Source organism: Arabidopsis thaliana, chromosome 5 (genome assembly GCF_000001735.4).
Source record: "Arabidopsis thaliana chromosome 5, partial sequence".
Taxonomy (NCBI): Eukaryota; Viridiplantae; Streptophyta; class Magnoliopsida; order Brassicales; family Brassicaceae; genus Arabidopsis; species Arabidopsis thaliana.
This window is the reverse complement of record NC_003076.8, coordinates 25,743,336-25,761,597: the sequence shown is the minus strand read 5'-3', so window position 1 is coordinate 25,761,597 and position 18,262 is coordinate 25,743,336. Positions and strand designations below refer to the sequence as shown.

Below are 18,262 nucleotides of genomic sequence, written 5' to 3'. Positions count from 1 at the left end.
GTAACTATATCATCGCAATGAACAATCAAAGACACACCAGAAACCCAAATGAACATATATATGTTCAAGAAATATATATGCTTCTGTAGATTTTTGCCCCCTTCAGACAAAGTTTTCATCAATCTCCAAAATGAGTATGTATTTATAACAAAGAATGTCTGACAAAAAAAAAAAATATATCTGATAAAGAAAATCATATGAAATCCATAGTTTTAAACATATTCTCAACCTGTAAATATAACCAACATAACAACTTGAAAACAAAATTGATGAATTATCATAACAAATCATCTCTTTGGGACATAAGTGAGAATGTAGTATCTTTTGGAATCAATGAATAGGAGAAATCCTATTCAAACTTGTGATTCAGATCCTGCGAGTTTTTCTTCATAGAAAGATAACACAAGAAAAACAAAAAAAAAAGACGAGGGTTTCACCAAGATCAACGTATGGTGATACTTTGGAGTAGTCTGCGTTAATGCTCTGTATTCTTCAGATTCAAGAAGAGATCACCGAATGCATCTTCACATGCTGTTCGACCATCTTGTCCCAACCCCTTGAGGAAAGATTTGGTGAGTTTCAACGAAGAGACCATCTGAAAGATCCTGCCACAGAATTTACGCACCTGAGCTCGCCTTACTTTAGCCTCAGGCATGTTTCCAACTAGTTCTTTAATCAAAAGAATCAGTTCCTTCAGATGGGTCGTCATTGTTTTTCTCGAATCTGCTTGGGTGTTTTCGTTTATAGGAATCAACGATCTCAGAGTTTCAGTGATCAAATCAAGAGCTTCCAGTCTACGGAACTCAACATTTGCATTCACACTTGCCTCCAGAAGGAAACCAAACAGTTGGTGTCCAATCCATGGTCTCCTTCTAAACACTTCCTCAAGAAAATCTATCTTCAACTGAGACTTCCTGCTATCAAAGTACCCGGTAACAGCACTCCGAAACACATCCAAGATCTTCTCCAATTCAGTTTCTGAGAATTTTCTCGAGTCAATTATCTTCATAACCCAGTAAGTTGAGTTCTGGCCAAGGTGGGTGATCATCTTGTATCGGTTCCACGCAGCTGACTGCTTCTTCTTGGAAGGGTCAACTCCTGACTTCTTACTCTTGAATGGTTTCGCAGCCAGTTTAAGATTCTTCTCCAACAAAGAAGCAAGTGCAGAAAATTCCATTGATTCATCCTTGGGAAACTCTTTAGCCTTGAAGATCTTCTTCTGAATGATGCCCCATATACGTTGTAAAAGCGGCAGACTACTTTCTGCAGTGCTTGGGTTCAGCATTGCCTGAACTAAGTTTAAGTACACTGTCATAACTTGTGGCTTATCTGTTAAAAGATCACCAAACCACAAAGTACAGAACTTAGTAGTGACTATTATCGTGCATTTCATCATACCAAATCATTGTTTTATGATGCACTTACCTGAATTTTCATGGAGGTAGATTTCAAGAAGGGAGAGGACACGGAGTTTAAACAAAACAAGCTGGGACTGAGCAGTTTCGCCGCCAGCTTGATTCCTCTTCTCCTTGAATATCTGGGCAAGGTAAGTGTCCATGCGGAACATTGCATCATCATCCATTCCATCATCATCATCAGAATCATCGGAATTTTCAGGAACTTCTCTGTCAACTGCCATAGGGACAACGCCGGTTACTGCTTCGGAATCATCAGTCTGCTCATCGCTCTCACCAGTTTCACCCATCTCCTCGTTTTCTTCTTCTGCATCTTCAATAGCAAGACAATCTTCTTCATCATCATCAAGATCGTCAGAGTCTTGGTCCTCCTGATGTCTAGACGGTTTTAGATCTTTCTTGATCACCCGCAACATTCTCAGCAGTCCATCGTTGGTGACATCTTGACAAAAGTACTTAAAAACCTACAAGTTACATAATATTGTGGAACTCTATTAAACTTTGAGCTTGAGCCAATTGGAAACAATTGAACCAAAGGATTAAATTGAATCTCATTTTAGCAGCCAAGGATCAGTAACTTCAAGAATAGTAAAAGAAATGAATTTGTTTGCTAGTGGTGAGCTTATTACCTGCTCAATAGAAGACCGCATTGGAGCTGAAGAATGCGGCAAGAGAGAAAGTAATGTGTCCACGAGGACATCCATGACTGCTGGTTCTTCTTCATCGTCTGCCTCACCTTGCCCATCACTTTTCAGAAGATCAAGAGAACTGAAAGCTTTGTCACAGCATACTGAAAGTTCAGTAGCAGCTTCTGAGAATTCTCCCGGATGGAGGAGTATTTGAAGCAACAGCTGAACAACTAAGTGCCTCAATGCATGAAATTTATTTGGATCAGTAGATAGTCCACAATTTCTTTCCTGCCACATAATAAAGATGTACAACTTAAACACACAAGCACATAGACATTATTTTGGTAAGATTTCAACTTACAGTAACATTAAAGCAAAACGAGTAAGAAACTTACCTCCTTTAAAAGTTTACTTTCTGTTTCTTGTAATTCTTTGAAAGCCTTTTCATCTGCTTCATTCAAGGAACGGAAGAGGGAAACTGAGGGAATATTCTGCAACGTGCTAAGGAATTTCATAAAGTATGAAACAGGATCATCGGGCTGTTCCAGGGCATTTCCTTTAGATAGTGGTTTCTCAATCTTCTGAGAATTTGACAGCAACAGCTGAAGCTGTTCGATGCACATTTGGCAAAGAGCAGCAGGAGTAGCTGTCTTTGGCCACTTAAATTTCTCCTGCAACTCAAATGATGTAACTTCAGTGCCCAGAGAAGCCAGAAAGAGACCTTGTACAGCGAGAAATTTCAGGATCTGCTTCTGAAGTCGCAGTTTCGCCTCAGGGGACAATTTAGCATGTTTTAAGATGCCAGGGAGAGATTCAATGACCCAGCTTTTCAGAACATCCGAGTTTCCGGTTGTTCCAACTGAATCCTTCTCCTCATTTGAACCATTGTCAGAATTATCATCCGTTGTTTGACTCTGATCTGAATTCAAAGAGCAAGGTTCTAGGGACCATTTCATATTTGAAGATTCTTCAGGAACATGCTGTTCATCCACAAACAAATTCATCAAGTTCTGGAGATAAAGTGTGCAACCATCTTCAGTTTCAAGCTCTGCAGCTAGAACTTTAACAGTTTTTGTCCGCGTAATATTATCAAATTTTCCTTCGCTGTGTTTCTGGAGAGCCATTGTAACGGCCACCCTCTTGGTATCGTCATCTTTCACCCAATCCATTAACTCGACAAGAAAATGGGTGGCAACTTTATGCAACCAAGAGTCCTTTGTGGAGAGTATATCCATGAGGCACTGAACAAATTTGAGCGACAATACATGTTGGATAAAACTTGCAGGAAGCTTTGGAAGAAGAAGAAGCAGGATATCAAATGCCAAATGCTTGCGAACATGAGTTGAAGAAAGTAGGTCTCCTTCCATAAAAACTTCGCAGAAATTTCTGATGTTATTTGTGGCTTCTTCTTCAACTGGATTAGACTTCCGGTTACGTTTTTGCTTTTTCGAGGAACTTGAAACAGATACGACATCTTCGCTTTGAACAACTGCTTCCGGTAACAGCATATCGACTATAACAGGCCATAAGCTATGAACACGAGGCTGGCAGAAAGTAGATTCCTGTAGAAGTTCACAAAAAATATCTTTTAATAGTGGAAAAAAGATGTTTTGATATTAATAAGTTACAAACTCATAACAATCTGCAGACAAGATCTTAACATGTTCAACCATTCTACATAGCAAAAAGATGGGTTTGCGCTGTACCTTCAAGCAATTACCAATGGCAGTGAGATGATCAGCAGAAAAAAACTTCCCGGAACTGAAAGGAACTGGCAGTAGCTTGCTAAATATAGGATGATCGACTGAAACCTTTTCATGGAGTTTCAGCGCTAAGAGCAAAGCATCTGGGTTTCCCACCTCGGTGGCTTGTTCAAACCATTTATAAAGTTCTGGAGCTTCCATAACATGAGTAACAACAGGTTCAGTAGGCAACTGCACAATAAAAAAGATAGGATCACAAAAAAACTTCACAATGTGTAATAAACCCGCACTAAACTTTGCACATAAGAATGAATCTATTATACCTTGTCAACAAAGTCTAGAAGAATATGCACAGCTGGTTCCTGCAAGTAACGCTTTTTTGCAGCAAGACCAATAAGAGCATTGGTAAATTCTTTGATTATCGGAGAGTCTTTATCAGATTGCCAATCTTCAATCAGTCTTCCAGAACGTGCAAGCGCACCATAAGCAAACAATCGACCCAATAAGCATTCCTTTATATCCTGTGTCAATTTCAATTCAAAGCATATGAGTCTCTATAACAGAATCACATGAAGAACGAAGCATATAAAAACTGCTACTTACTTGTCCCGTCATGGATGAAGATACAGACAAAGAATCAGCAATGAGATTCAGCAAAGATTCCACATTAATGCTAGAAATAACGCTAACAGGTAATGTCAACCCCAAAGCAAATCCTTGTCTTGCGCACTGTTAACGAAACATAAACATAAACAAAACCAAAGAATTAGTAATTGCTAGACAAAGCATGAACATTTCGATATACGAAGTGAAACTGAAGAATAGATACCTCTCTTGAAGAAGAGACTCCACGAATAAGCCTGCGTAGAGCATATCTCAGATGAGGAGCACAGTTATCCAAACCATCGTTTTTCTCAGCTTCAAGCATCAAACCACCATCAACAGATTCTTTATCAGGTAACATTTCGTATTGCTTCTGAATCTCTTGCAACCTCAATACCAACGACTCAGCAGCTGCTTCTCTAACGGAAGCATCAGAAGAAGCCAAATCTGTAAAATAGTTCAGAGGCAACGAGGAAGAAGAAGCGGCTGCGGAGGGAAGAGACTCGTCGTCGGCTTCATCGGAGTTTGAATTTACAGCCACAGGTATAGGCTTAGGCCGCGAAGCTCCTACACCATTGTTTTTCTTCAGAGCAGCTTCTAGTCTCCTCTGTTTATCAGAAGCTTTTCTCATCTTCTTCTTCTCCATATCCTTACCGGAGCTCGCAACACCAGGAACTTCCGCCGCCGCCGCCGCCGTATCAGAATCATAATTAGCAACGGTATTCATCTTCTCAGTTTTAGATTTCTTCTTCTTCACAATTGAAGAATCGGGGAGGTTGTCGTTCTCCACCAACTCCGTCGAGTCGTCGTTGCTTCTCTTCTTACTACCCATTAAAAAAGCTTCGATTTTGAATTTGGGAATTGGGGCGAGAAGAAAGAAACCCTAATCGACTAGTGAAGCTTTCCTCTGTCCCCTCTAACTAAAAGGGTTTTAGTTTAGGGTTTATAATTAAAAAAATAATATTATTTATACAACTCGCCGACAAATGATATTTTTCTCATCAATTACAATATATCAATTTGCAGGAACTCAAAACGTTTAATTTCATAATTCGTAATTAAACAGCATCATATTTTAATTTTTAGTAATGGTTTTTAATAATTATTTGCAAAGAAAATCATCCTCTCATTTTTCTCCATATTTTTTAGTGCAATCATTCTCTCACTAATATTAATGAAATCTTTATCAAATATAAAATAAAATAATGAATCATGTTTTATTAAATAATATATAAACATTTTTTGTTGATATTGTTTTTTGTTCTCACCGATATGTAGAACGAAAAATGTCATGAAGCCCAACTTCAATTAGAATCCTGAAGCGGTAAAGCCCACAAAGACAAATTTTCAAGGAGAAGGAAATAAGTGGTAACAATAAGAACACAGAGCTCTAAGCCCAAATCCAACGACAAGAGTTTATAAACCCATATGTTTTGAATGCTTTGTGTTATCCCAAAGAATGAGTACTTTTGACTGTATTACAAAACTCATAATAACTGATTTAGTAACCGAGAAAAAAACGATTCATTTTGTTATTCAAGAATTTAGGTTTGACATATTTAACACTAACCAAAATTAACATATTATTTTGACGAGTTTTTGAATGTTAGTCTTCCATGAATGAGGAGGTTATTCGGAACAACTAGACTGCATCATATATATAGATAAGGATTGCTATGTCATATATACTAGGAAGACAAAGAAAACAATTTAGTTGATATTTCTTCTCCTTTTGTAAAGTTTTCCACAAGAAGTCAATTAAACTTAAAAGCATGTAGCGTTGGTGATACACAAATTAAATACAATGTGAAAGCTTGGAAAATTCATTGTCTATGCCGTATTCTAAGATGCAAAAACGGAGACTATCAACGTCAAAAAGGTTCCTTCAACTCTTTAAACTTTCGTATTTTATTACAAGCATCTAATTTCTAAACTAAAAACATTATTTTATTTTCACGTCATAAGCAAGCATCATGCATAATTTTGTAATTCTATCTTCATTTTGGCCACTAGTCACTACTAATAGCAAAATAATAACAAAGTTTCATTGGTTCAAACATCATATCTTCATATAGTTGACTCATTAGATTCCAATCAACAATTATATCAAAATAATCTAAAAACAATTTCTCTTTATTAAAAATGAAAACAAATCTTGATTAGTATAAAAATAGAGATATGGTTCTTGTCAGTCTCACATAAAGATTCCTAGTCTTATACTCTGTCTCTCTCTCTCTCTCTCTTTTTCACACTCACACACAAACTAAACCGGAATGGCCACCGCCGACGAATTCTCCGACGAAGATACATCACCGATTGAAGAAGTCCGTTTAACGGTAACAAACACCGACGATCCAACACTACCGGTTTGGACATTCAGGATGTGGTTCTTGGGTCTAATCTCATGTTCTCTCCTCTCTTTCCTTAACCAATTCTTCTCGTACCGAACCGAACCGCTCGTAATCACTCAAATCACGGTTCAGGTGGCTACACTACCTATCGGTCATTTCTTGGCCAAGGTGCTTCCCAAAACCCGGTTTGGGTTACCCGGTTGTGGATCGGCCCGGTTCTCGCTGAACCCGGGTCCGTTTAACATGAAAGAGCATGTTTTGATATCGATATTTGCGAATGCGGGTAGTGCTTTCGGATCCGGGTCGGCTTATGCGGTTGGTATCATCACAATTATTAAAGCTTTTTATGGCCGGAGTATCTCTTTTATTGCCGGCTGGCTCCTCATCATCACTACACAGGTACTCGTAACTTTAATCATTTTCTCAGCTTTGTTGTTATATATAAGTATAATAAATATATCACTTTTGGTAATAGTCACCAAATAATTGAAGATTCGGAAAAAACGCGTTGAAAGATTAAGATATTTCAAGAAATTTACGTCTTAATGTTAATGATACTCTGCTTCGTTAATTCAATGTAATCGGTTAATAATTATATGAAACAAAATTCTCTGTAAATTGGAATTTTGAGTGACATGTAACTTTTCTTCTCAATTGAGGAAAGATAATTTCTTTATCATGTTGTATATTTCAAACAGCATGATTTCTTTACAGAACAAATAAAAATATAGGTTAGACTTTTGGTTTAAAAGGAAAATTTGTCGGTTTGCGTGATATCATCGGCGATGCCATTTGTTACTTATTTCATATTTGAATGTTATTGATATATAGTTGATGTGAAGTATACATGTACAATTGTAGGTATTGGGATATGGCTGGGCCGGTTTACTGAGGAAATATGTGGTCGAACCGGCTCATATGTGGTGGCCTAGCACTCTGGTTCAAGTGTCACTGTTTAGGTGAGTTTTCTAATTAGAAGGGATATGATAAGCACATGGATAATAAGGGATTGTACTAACTTATACCATTTAAAGCTACATAACATGCGGGAGAAAGCAACTTTGGGATTACTTTGATTAATTTTAAGTTTATAACCTTAATCCCAAAGTAAAAACATTTTATTTCTATCATTGCATGTCAAATAATAACACGGGTATAAATTCATGCTTATCCATATCTTTTTTCCCAAAAAACATCCCAAAGAGTCAAAGACATACTCACATACTCTTACTTTATACTATCGTTTAGCAAGATTTTAGTTTTTCAAGTTTTGACTCCATTGCGGGTGCACACTCTCATTGACTTTCCTCAATTATTATTTTCCAATTTTCACACCAGTTTATTTTTTAGATTTCAACCATCTCACCAGTTTCTTATTTATACATCACGTACGTGTATGAATTATGATGGTTTTCAGAACAAAAAAGAGAGTGAGATTCCTCTATAGGTCAATATACTGAATATACATAAAATAAATTACCCCCTATAAAACAATGAACTTTAGCCAAAATATGATTATGGTCCACGCTTGTGGGCTATCCTCTGATCGATCATGACCACCTTTAAGTTCTTATCCATTCATTTATACATACATAGCAACGCGAAAATATAATATATACATACGTCTCCATATTTATAGGAAAATTACACTATTACAAGAAGAGCCAAAAAAAATTTTAAAATGTTTTCGTAGATAATGTAATGAATCCACGTGAGTCAAGCTGTAGATATGGCGGGCTTTTTAATTTGCGTCTACATGAGTATGAACTTAACTCATTCACTCGTGGTCCACAAATTGTTTAACACTTTCCACATTTCATAATCATGATTAAGATGTTCCATACGTTATCGATCGTCTTAATTAAGTTTTTGATTCGTTGATTTTCGTCGACAATTGAGTTTTTGAATTTATAATAACAATACACGGGAGTTATAATTGTTTAATCTGTGGTTGCACATGGTGGGTCTATGCGTATTTACTATTCAAGATATAATTAATTGGAGATAATTAGAAAAAATTAGATGTTGACACAAAACTTGATATATAATTATACTTATGACGAATTAATGACGTGTATTTTGTAAGTAGTCGAATTACAATTGATTCGAAATCTCTCCAAATCATATGAATAAATAATTGGATTTTTTTTTATTAATTTAAAATTTCATGTAGGGCATTGCATGAGAAGGACGACCAAAGGATGACGAGAGCAAAATTCTTTGTGATAGCATTAGTCTGTAGTTTTGGATGGTACATAGTCCCTGGCTATCTCTTCACAACACTCACAAGCATCTCATGGGTTTGTTGGGCATTTCCAAGATCAGTCACTGCTCAACAGATTGGTTCTGGAATGAGAGGTCTTGGTCTTGGAGCCTTTACACTAGACTGGACCGCGGTTGCCTCTTTCTTGTTTAGTCCACTTATCAGCCCCTTCTTCGCCATCGCTAATGTTTTCATCGGTTATGTTCTTTTGATCTACTTCGTCTTGCCTTTAGCCTATTGGGGATTTGATTCTTATAACGCTACGAGGTTTCCTATATTTTCGTCGCATCTTTTCACATCGGTTGGTAATACATATGATATTCCTGCGATCGTGAATGATAACTTTGAGCTCGATTTAGCTAAGTATGAGCAACAAGGAAGGATTAACTTGAGCATGTTCTTTGCTCTTACCTATGGGCTTGGTTTCGCCACCATTGCTTCTACGCTCACTCATGTAGCTCTCTTCTATGGCAAGTAAGTATTATAAGTAGCCTACCAAAATAGCAACATATTCTTATTTTTATATGCATGAGTGATATATCATATATGTAATCGAATCATTACTTTTTTGTATTAACAGGGAAATTTCTGAGAGGTTTCGAGTTTCATACAAAGGCAAGGAAGATATACACACTAGGTTAATGAAGAGATATAAAGACATACCTTCATGGTGGTTTTACTCAATGTTGGCTGCGACACTACTTATCTCTCTTGCATTATGTGTTTTCTTGAACGATGAGGTTCAAATGCCTTGGTGGGGACTTGTGTTCGCAAGCGCGATGGCTTTCGTCTTCACACTCCCGATAAGCATCATAACCGCAACAACTAACCAAGTAAGCAATATTGACCATATATTAATCCATGGTTGGTTTATATTGCAAAGAACGAGCTAATCATTGTTTACTTGTTTTGCAGACACCGGGATTGAATATAATAACAGAGTACGCAATGGGACTCATTTACCCGGGACGACCTATCGCAAACGTATGCTTCAAAGTCTATGGATACATGAGTATGGCACAAGCAGTCTCTTTCTTAAATGACTTCAAACTTGGTCATTACATGAAGATCCCACCTAGATCCATGTTCTTGGTTCAATTCATCGGTACAATTCTTGCCGGAACAATCAACATAACGGTCGCATGGTGGCAGTTAAACTCTATCAAAAACATATGTCAAGAGGAACTTCTACCTCCCAACAGTCCATGGACATGTCCGGGTGACCGTGTTTTCTTCGATGCATCGGTCATTTGGGGATTGGTCGGACCAAAACGGATTTTTGGTTCTCAGGGAAACTATGCGGCCATGAACTGGTTTTTCCTCGGAGGTGCATTAGGACCAGTCATAGTGTGGTCATTGCACAAAGCGTTCCCAAAACGTTCTTGGATTCCACTTGTAAATCTCCCTGTTCTTCTAGGAGCAACCGCAATGATGCCACCTGCGACCGCGGTGAACTACAACTCGTGGATATTGGTGGGGACGATATTCAACTTGTTTGTGTTCCGGTACAGGAAAAGTTGGTGGCAGAGGTATAACTACGTTCTCTCAGCCGCTATGGATGCCGGTGTAGCTTTCATGGCGGTTTTGTTGTACTTCTCGGTGGGGATGGAGGAAAAGAGTTTGGACTGGTGGGGAACAAGAGGTGAACATTGTGATCTAGCTAAATGTCCAACCGCTAGAGGAGTAATTGTTGATGGTTGTCCGGTTAAATAATCTTAAAGGATCCATTGGTGTGTTTCAACAATGTATGATACACAAAGTAACTAATTAAGAATTTCAAAAAAAAATCAAACAAAAATCCATCTAAAATCGTACCGAACAAATTATTGTTACATAAGCACAGAAAAATAGTTGTATAGACCTTCCAAAACAACCGGTTTTGATAAGGATCCAATGGATCCGATCCATATAGTTTTCGTTGAATACATACAACCGGTTTTGAGAAGGAACATCTTTCAATAAATAGAGAAGGTCATGGAGCTGGACACAACCACAACAGCGTTGGACTCAGAATCAAGATCATCAATATGAATGCAGTTACGCTCTTTCTGGAGGATTTTGGAAACGGTGAGTATGAGGGAATTAAAGACGTTGACTCAATTTAAACTACGCCGTTTCGGAATGGCAGCCAGGAATTCAAATCAGACTTGTGATCCAAAATCGGGACGACATAAAAGCATTGTAAAAGGATGATATGTTGGCGTTTTTCATCCCAAGCTAACAAAAAGCAAAACATACCCAAAAGACTTTACAAAAAAACTTGCATTATTTGTTTAAAAAGGGATAGAACCCAAGTCTTAAAAACGATTACCCATAATAAGACTTCAACCATGCAGTTTCAGGTTCTGGAAACATAATACTGTTATTTGATCATATCATCATATCCAAATTCTCAGCATCATCACAGCTGGATAATTCTTTAAGATAAAACAAATAGGAGAAATGGAAACTCTAGGCACCAATCACGGAACCAGAGTTCTTCCTGCACTCGGACAACATGTCCATGTAGAACTGACATTTGCTAATCTCGCTTCCATAGCTGCCGATGCACTGCATTCATTTAAAAAAGAACAATGGATTTGCTTGACGTCAACAATGAAAATGTGATTATCCCATCATTTTATTCAATGTAAGGAAACAAGTTTCAATGTGCGCGCTTCACTAGAGTCAACAACACCCATCTAAATCACTGAGCTATGTAAACGTTCAGCAGAGATAAAAATGAATTCAAATGTTTCAGAACGAATTCTATCATGCAATTAAGAATCCGGACAAATCTGATCCTATAACAGAAATACAGAGAGAGTGTGAAAGCATGAGAAAAAGATTTAAAACTTACATCTTGGAAAGCCTTAGCATGAATGTCACAGGTGCTAGAAAGCATGGCGCTTCCAGCAGGGGCTGCAGATGCAGAAGCAGCCTCAACAGCCTCATGCTGAATGGTTCGTGGACCCATCACAGAATCAACAGCCCTGTGTGCAACTGCACTTCCAGTACCAAAAGCCATACCTATTTCCCAAAAACACAAACAAACAGGTAAGGAAAGACGATTCCAGACAAAACAATTGGGGTCGTATATAGAGAGACAAATAATAGCTTCAAAATTAAACAGAAATAATTAGGCTGATTTACCCTGAGCAATGGTTGAACCAATGCCTGAGAACATGCCACCACCACCACCGCTGGCCTGAGCTGGAGCTGGAGGAGGTGCACGGTGTACTGCAAAACAAAACCCAGAAAGAATGATTTATAAATAATTGAATCCAGCGGAATGGATTGAATAAGTCATAACTAAGAGCAAAAAAACACAATTTCGGAGACAAAGATTTGTACCAGGTTGAGGAGCTGGGCTGCGTGCAGCAGCAGGACGAGGGCGAGGGGCAGATCTTCCTGCACAAATGAAGTCAAAATGAGAGATATATCACAAAAACAAGGAATTTTTTTTTTTGACATCAACAATGAAATCAATGACAACCATGTCTCGAATTGGAAACTAAACCAAGCCTAATACCTTAAGAATATTTGATTATCTAATATCCGATAAGGTCAATAACAAGGTAAACCCTAGATCGGTGCGATACACGCATAATCGAAACGAACCCAAACCAAAACAAAACGTTTAACGTCATCATCCAGAGTCAATAGAATCGGACAGATAGATCTATAATCGGAAAGAGAAAGAAACTTTACCTCCTGAGCTACGGCGACCCATTTTGATATAGAGAGAGACGGCGGTGAAACGAAAATGAGATTAAGCAAATGGAGAGAATACAAAAAAAGCTATTAAGCGACCACGTTTTGTGGAGGCGGTTATTTATAAGGAAAAATAAAAAACTGGAGTCGAGGTCAAGCCACGCGTATATGTAGACGTGTCTGTTTTTAAGTGGTTTGTAAGTCGATAATTTTACAACTAGCAAATATTCCGTTATTTAATTTTTGACCCAAACCTAAGATTCTAGAAAGACCCAAAAATATCTGACCTCCATCAATCATCCGTTGTTTTAATTTTGGCCCAAACCTAAGATTCTAGATAAGCCCAAACAATCTGACTTTTGCTACTTACTTATCCATTAAATCATCCGTTATTTAATTTGGGCCCAAACATAAGATTCTAGAAAAGCCCAAAATATCTGACTTTTGTTACTTATCCCTCAAATCATTCTTCCTCGTCTTTTTCGCATCAAATTCAACGATCAAACATAACTTTCGACATCGAGGAAATTCATATTTCAAAGTACCTTTACACTAGCGAAATTATATATATAAAAAATTAGTCAACAAAAAATTATAAGAAAAATATCTTTTACATACTTGTAATTTGTAAAAAAAAAGTGGAATGAATGGCTGGGGGTTTGATGTTTATAGTACAAAAGCTCCACATCTGATTCTGAGGAAGTTAACTCCAAGGAAGATCTTCTTCATCTTTGGATGATAACGAACAAACGTAATGTACAAATATATACGAATATTATTCAACCTCGCAAGACCCTCTTCTATAGACTCAAATTTCATAGTTTTTTTCGCTTTTGCACTATTTTTACGCATGAATCTTAATTTTGCATTACTATTGATTTGATTACTGATAGCGAGTATGGTATATCAAATGTGTATAGAATCTCTGATAAAGTTTGTAGTGTAGTTTTGCTACAGAAAGAACAAATGTTCTGAGATTGTGAAAGCTATAAAATGAAGGGGTTTACAAAACCATCAGTGAAACTCTGTTGACGGTAACAATTTTCAGGCTTTGATTTTGGAACTTTTTTTTTTTTTTTTTTTCTTTTTTTTTTGTCAAACAACTTTGATTCTGGAACTTATAGAGTAAAATTCCTATAAATTTTCTACCATTTGATTTTCATAGCTAAAGAAGGTGACAAAAGCTGGAAAAAAGGCAGTCTACAAAGAAATTGTGCAAGCAGGTTTTAGCAATCCAAAGCAGCCAACATATTGACCCGTTGTTATCAAGTTTTCCTTTTGTAAACATCTAGTACCGAACATTTTATGACAATGACTGTCCCTCTATATACTGTCAATCAAATCTCAGTTCCATGCGTAATAATGTGGGATAAAAGAAGAAAATTTTAGGCAAGACATCAAACTGATTCCTTCAAAGTACTTAAAACGAAAAAGATATTGTACAAGAGTTCAAAAGATCCAAATCAACAAAAAAAAAGGGAGATTAAATAAAAGGGACAAGAAACATGTGAGAGCTCGTTTCCTTTTTTTTGTTTTCTGTATGGTTATAAGTGTGTGGTTCTAGTTTAGGTTGTATTTTTTGGACAATGAGGTTTCACCTGTAAGGATGAAGGCATGAAGAAGGTTTTGGGCAGCCTGGGTTTGATCAGGTGTTCCAGATATGACAATGATCCTGTCACTTGTTCCTAGAGGAGGTTCATGGATTATGACCCTTGCACCCGATATCTGAGTAAACAAGCATCAAATGGTATAAGCTATGCTTAAGCCGTTTAAGTCAACCAACGGGGTGCTACTTCATCTTTATGACACTAATTATTTGGTCTGTAGATGATTATTTCAGACTGATGGGGCTAGATGAAAATTCTGTTTTTAAACAACGACTGTAACACTGAATAATGGAACAAACGTTGAGTACTTCAACGAAGATGGAGTTTTCGTGACTTAAAACAGTTTTTTTTGAGTAAAGTTATACATCGTTGAGAATAGTCCTAGACTCCTATTGACTTAGATTAATGGTAGCACGATTGTTTGCACCATGTATAAGACTTTACGTATATGAATTTTATTTTCTCATGCTTTCTTTTTAGTAACCCTAGAGTTCACTTCCGTTTTTAGTAACCCTAGAGTTCACTTACGTATAAGAGCAGCCAATGGAAACCAAAACCTATGGCTGCTCTTGTGGAGCAATTAATCATGGCCTAACCTCTTTTGGATGACGCTATGGGGAAAACCAATAAAAGATTTGTAAACAAAAAATGGCTTACCTGTCTCAGTTGTTCCAGATTGTAACCCTGCTCTCCATACACAAAGCTCATAGCATTAGCTGGAACTCTAATTTCCACGGTAGTGTTTGTAACGATGGCAGATTTGTGTCCACTAGAAAAGACCAAGCGAGCATGTAAACTACACAAAGATCAGAGTAATTATCTCACATAACTGTCTATAATTGTAGTGCTTTTACCTGCCAAGTACATGGCCAGCCCTTGCAGAAGATAATCCGCCACTGGCATCAGATAAGCCTCTTGGAGCTGCTGGAGGCTACATAAAAACTATGTCTATCAGCTACAGAAGTTAGATAGAAGCACAAATGTTCAAAATCTGAATGTGTAGAGGAAGAATGGGAGTATCAACAAGTACTTATGTACAGCAGAAAGGGGAGGATGGGAGAATACAGAGAGATGGAGACATACCGGGGACGCCCACAAACGAGATGGGGCCTCAGTTAAGTGATGGGAGTTATCACTGTGGTCCATGGTAAACCGCCGACCAAAATTATGAGAATAGCCTGCTGAGGGATTAAACCTATCAGGAAATGGGTCTTCTGGTCTTATGTAAGGATCTGTGCCAACTGATCTGGAATAGTTAACTGATGAATGAGACCCACTTAAAAAGGAATCCTCAGATCTTCTGTGCAGACTTGAGGAGTTGGTAGCTGGATTACTAACGGATTGATGAGACCCAATAGACAGAGGATTGTCTGATTGTCTGTCGTAGAATCTCTCAGTAGTTAAGGCGGAGCTGCTCTTGGCTAAGGAATTTTTCATTGAGTTGGAGAAAACACTGTCTCGCAGCCTGCTTGTAATATGGAAAATGGCTTCTCTCACATTAGGGAACTCTCCTGTAATCTATTGGCCAGTAAAGAATTAGTTTATGCCAGACAACTTAAGGAACAATGGAGCTTACAATATGACCGAGTTAATCTCTCAACCAAGTTTACAGTAAATGATCTTTTTAACTCTCTGTTTGCATGAATCTTTCAATTTCTTTCAGAATGTAGCAATAACTAAAACACCACCAACTTTTGACAAGTGTGCAAGGTGAATAGAGACCAACACAGGATTCGGTAATGAAAAGCAAACCACTAACATTTAGCATGCTAATTCCAAATTATGCTCACAAATCAGATGAGAGATTGTCACGTGGAATATGTACCATAACCATAAGGTCAACAAATGATCTAAGTACCTGCACAACTTGATCATTCTCTGAAATACATTTTGGGTTCTGCTCAACCTTCAAAATTTGAATTGCAGCCCCAGTGGTTTTCCGCATTTCCGAAACAATAACACCTCCTTTTCCCAGCACACAACCAATCTGACTTGTTGGGACAACAAGCCGTGCAGTGATAGATGACCTTGGGCCATTATCTAGGATTTTGTTAGTGGCAAGCTCAAATAATCTTGAAAAAATAAGCATAATCGCTTTCTGGGCTGGCGAGCTTTGACATTCAGGGTTCTACATGATGAACAAGCAACAATTATCAACCAAGGATAGTAAATAGATGGAACAGTACTGCATAAGCATCCATGAAAATGGGAAGAAATAGAAAACACCAACCTCTGATGCAGTTACTGCAATCAGACGTTCTTCACAATCATCAAGTGTATTTCCCACATTTATGAAGGCACCTGTTTCGCTATGAAGCATCCTGACAACTTTACCTCCAGTCCCGATAACTCCGCCAGCATTCTCAGTGGAACAAAGTATCTTAAAAACCACATCTTGGTTCCCTACTTCCACTTCTGATGGAGGTGGCTTCATGGTGGCAGTGTTAGCCATTGAAGCAGACGTAGTGAAGCTGTGAGGATGTGTGTCTAAAGTCGAATAACGATGTGCAAGATAATCTGCACTTTGCCCACGAAGAGTTTCTTGTGTCATTGTTTCAATAGGCCTTCCGTAAGCATCACGTGGAAACGACTCAAAAGGCATGCCCATAGCATCACGTGGAACCATTTCGAAAGGTCTATGCAAGGAATCATGAGAATCATCCCTCTCTCTATGCTGTCGAAAACAATCTCCCCTGAGAACATCAGAAGGCATGTATAACGTTTCTTGAGGAACTACATCAATACGCCTGCGTAAAGCATCTTGCCGGTCCGCCTCAACATGCCTGCGTAAAACATCTTGCCGGTCTGCCTCAATATGCATGCGTAAAGCACCCTGGGGAACCGCCTCGATACGCCTAAGATGCAAAGTATCATGAGGAATCACATCATTAGCCCGAGCTACAGTGCCCCGGGGAAATATCTCGTCGTTTCTCAGCCTATAATCGTAAGGGTTAACTTCAACGGACCTAGGAAGTGACTCCTGAATTATTGTCTCTATAGGCCTATGCAAAGATGCTTGGAACTCTTTTTCGAGAGGTCTGTTTCCAACCATCCTTACCTTGTCAATCGATTGACAATTTTGCAAGCAGCGGGAGATAGACACAAGAGCTTTCTTTACAGCGATAGCATTTCCTTCAACCTGCCATAGTTCAATATGAAAACCAATACATTACAATCTGCAAAAAAACAAGCATCTATAGAGTGCTAAACCAACGTTTCAGCTCAAAACATTTTCTCCAAAGAGATATTCATAGTTTCTAAATTTAGTATCAATTAGAATTCGTACCTCCACCATCTCGTCATCAGTATCAGCGCAAATCGGCAAATTCTCAATCCGTATAGAAATTTTGCAGCCAGTTTCTTTCCTAATACTCCCAACCATTTGACCACCTTTGCCTATCACAGCACCGGCATGGCTAGACTCCGTCAACAATCGGCACACGACCGTATCACTATCAGCTTCCGCCGCTAAAAGCTCGAATACCTTAATCAACGCTCCTTGTGCTTTAGATACCTCAACTTCCTCCTCCTTTTTCTCTCCTTCTGCATTGCCATTGTTATTAGCACCCAATTTCACCCTTGATTTCGAATCTGCTTGTGCGATTATCGTGATGACCCGATCCGGAGACCCAGACGGAGGCTCCTCGACCCGTATCTTAGCTCCGGTTGATTGTTGGAGCTGTTTGATTACGTTTCCAGATTTTCCAATCACCGCACCGACGTGTGATAAAGGGCAGAGCAATCTAAACGCCGCGTGTCCCACCGGCACAACCAGAGCTGAGAGCAGCTGCGTGTGATGCGTTTTGACCCTCTTGGAAGATCCGAATCCTGAACCTGGATCAAACGCTCCGGATCTCTTCTCTGCATGAAATTTAACGCTATTTCGCTCCATTATCTCTCCTCTCTCTCCCTCTCCAATCTCGTCACGGCGGTTTCCGGCGCAGAGGACTTGAGAGAAGTCTTTGGTGGTCTTTAACGCTAAGTTGCTAACTTGCGCC

General features: G+C 38.4%; 6 protein-coding genes across 10 annotated transcripts; 3 read left to right on the top strand and 3 right to left on the bottom strand.

The window, feature by feature from the left end:
- Positions 1 to 81: 81 nt before the first annotated feature.
- AT5G64420 (DNA polymerase V family) lies at positions 82 to 5,326 on the bottom strand. Its single transcript, NM_125838.3, has 8 exons — positions 4,577 to 5,326; positions 4,351 to 4,476; positions 4,071 to 4,268; positions 3,751 to 3,978; positions 2,440 to 3,606; positions 2,045 to 2,332; positions 1,426 to 1,879; positions 82 to 1,329 (listed from the first exon to the last, which is right to left on the bottom strand). Exons 1-8 carry the CDS (start codon positions 5,180 to 5,182, stop codon positions 476 to 478), a joined length of 3,921 nt encoding a protein of 1,306 aa, NP_201247.1. The 5' UTR covers positions 5,183 to 5,326; the 3' UTR covers positions 82 to 475.
- A 770-nt stretch (positions 5,327 to 6,096) lies between these two features.
- On the top strand, positions 6,097 to 10,753 carry OPT4 (oligopeptide transporter 4). The gene is made up of 5 exons (NM_125837.4): positions 6,097 to 7,100; positions 7,563 to 7,660; positions 8,875 to 9,438; positions 9,545 to 9,797; positions 9,880 to 10,753. Exons 1-5 carry the CDS (start codon positions 6,624 to 6,626, stop codon positions 10,675 to 10,677), a joined length of 2,190 nt encoding a protein of 729 aa, NP_201246.1. The 5' UTR covers positions 6,097 to 6,623; the 3' UTR covers positions 10,678 to 10,753.
- Positions 10,754 to 10,767: 14 nt separating this feature from the next.
- Positions 10,768 to 13,742, bottom strand: AT5G64400 (CHCH domain protein). Of its 3 annotated transcripts, NM_125836.4 has the most exons (5): positions 12,655 to 13,742; positions 12,298 to 12,354; positions 12,097 to 12,183; positions 11,804 to 11,973; positions 10,768 to 11,514 (listed from the first exon to the last, which is right to left on the bottom strand). In NM_125836.4, the coding sequence occupies exons 1-5, from the start codon at positions 12,674 to 12,676 to the stop codon at positions 11,416 to 11,418; spliced, it is 435 nt and encodes a 144-aa protein (NP_201245.1). In that variant the 5' UTR covers positions 12,677 to 13,742; the 3' UTR covers positions 10,768 to 11,415. The 3 variants fall into 3 exon arrangements, with proteins under 3 accessions (NP_201245.1, NP_001331367.1, NP_001032137.1); NM_001345627.1 differs by having other exon boundaries at positions 11,242 to 11,973; positions 12,476 to 12,758; NM_001037060.1 differs by having other exon boundaries at positions 11,242 to 11,973; positions 12,655 to 12,758.
- AT5G64401 (uncharacterized protein) lies at positions 10,996 to 11,157 on the top strand (the record flags this gene model as incomplete). Its single annotated transcript, NM_001126022.1, has 1 exon — positions 10,996 to 11,157. One exon carries the CDS (start codon positions 10,996 to 10,998, stop codon positions 11,155 to 11,157), a length of 162 nt encoding a protein of 53 aa, NP_001119494.1.
- HEN4 (RNA-binding KH domain-containing protein) lies at positions 13,023 to 18,254 on the bottom strand. 3 transcript variants are annotated; one of them, NM_125835.5, is made up of 7 exons: positions 17,551 to 18,254; positions 16,495 to 17,403; positions 16,123 to 16,392; positions 15,348 to 15,782; positions 15,119 to 15,195; positions 14,922 to 15,033; positions 13,023 to 14,382 (listed from the first exon to the last, which is right to left on the bottom strand). In NM_125835.5, the coding sequence occupies exons 1-7, from the start codon at positions 18,154 to 18,156 to the stop codon at positions 14,218 to 14,220; spliced, it is 2,574 nt and encodes an 857-aa protein (NP_201244.2). In that variant the 5' UTR covers positions 18,157 to 18,254; the 3' UTR covers positions 13,023 to 14,217. The 3 variants fall into 3 exon arrangements, with proteins under 3 accessions (NP_201244.2, NP_974990.1, NP_001190612.1); NM_001203683.1 differs by having other exon boundaries at positions 13,946 to 14,382; positions 14,922 to 15,060; positions 17,551 to 18,252; NM_203261.2 differs by having other exon boundaries at positions 13,023 to 15,033.
- On the top strand, positions 13,301 to 13,396 carry AT5G64395 (uncharacterized protein; the record flags this gene model as incomplete). The annotated part of the gene is made up of 1 exon (NM_001126021.1): positions 13,301 to 13,396. One exon carries the CDS (start codon positions 13,301 to 13,303, stop codon positions 13,394 to 13,396), a length of 96 nt encoding a protein of 31 aa, NP_001119493.1.
- Positions 18,255 to 18,262: the final 8 nt, after the last annotated feature.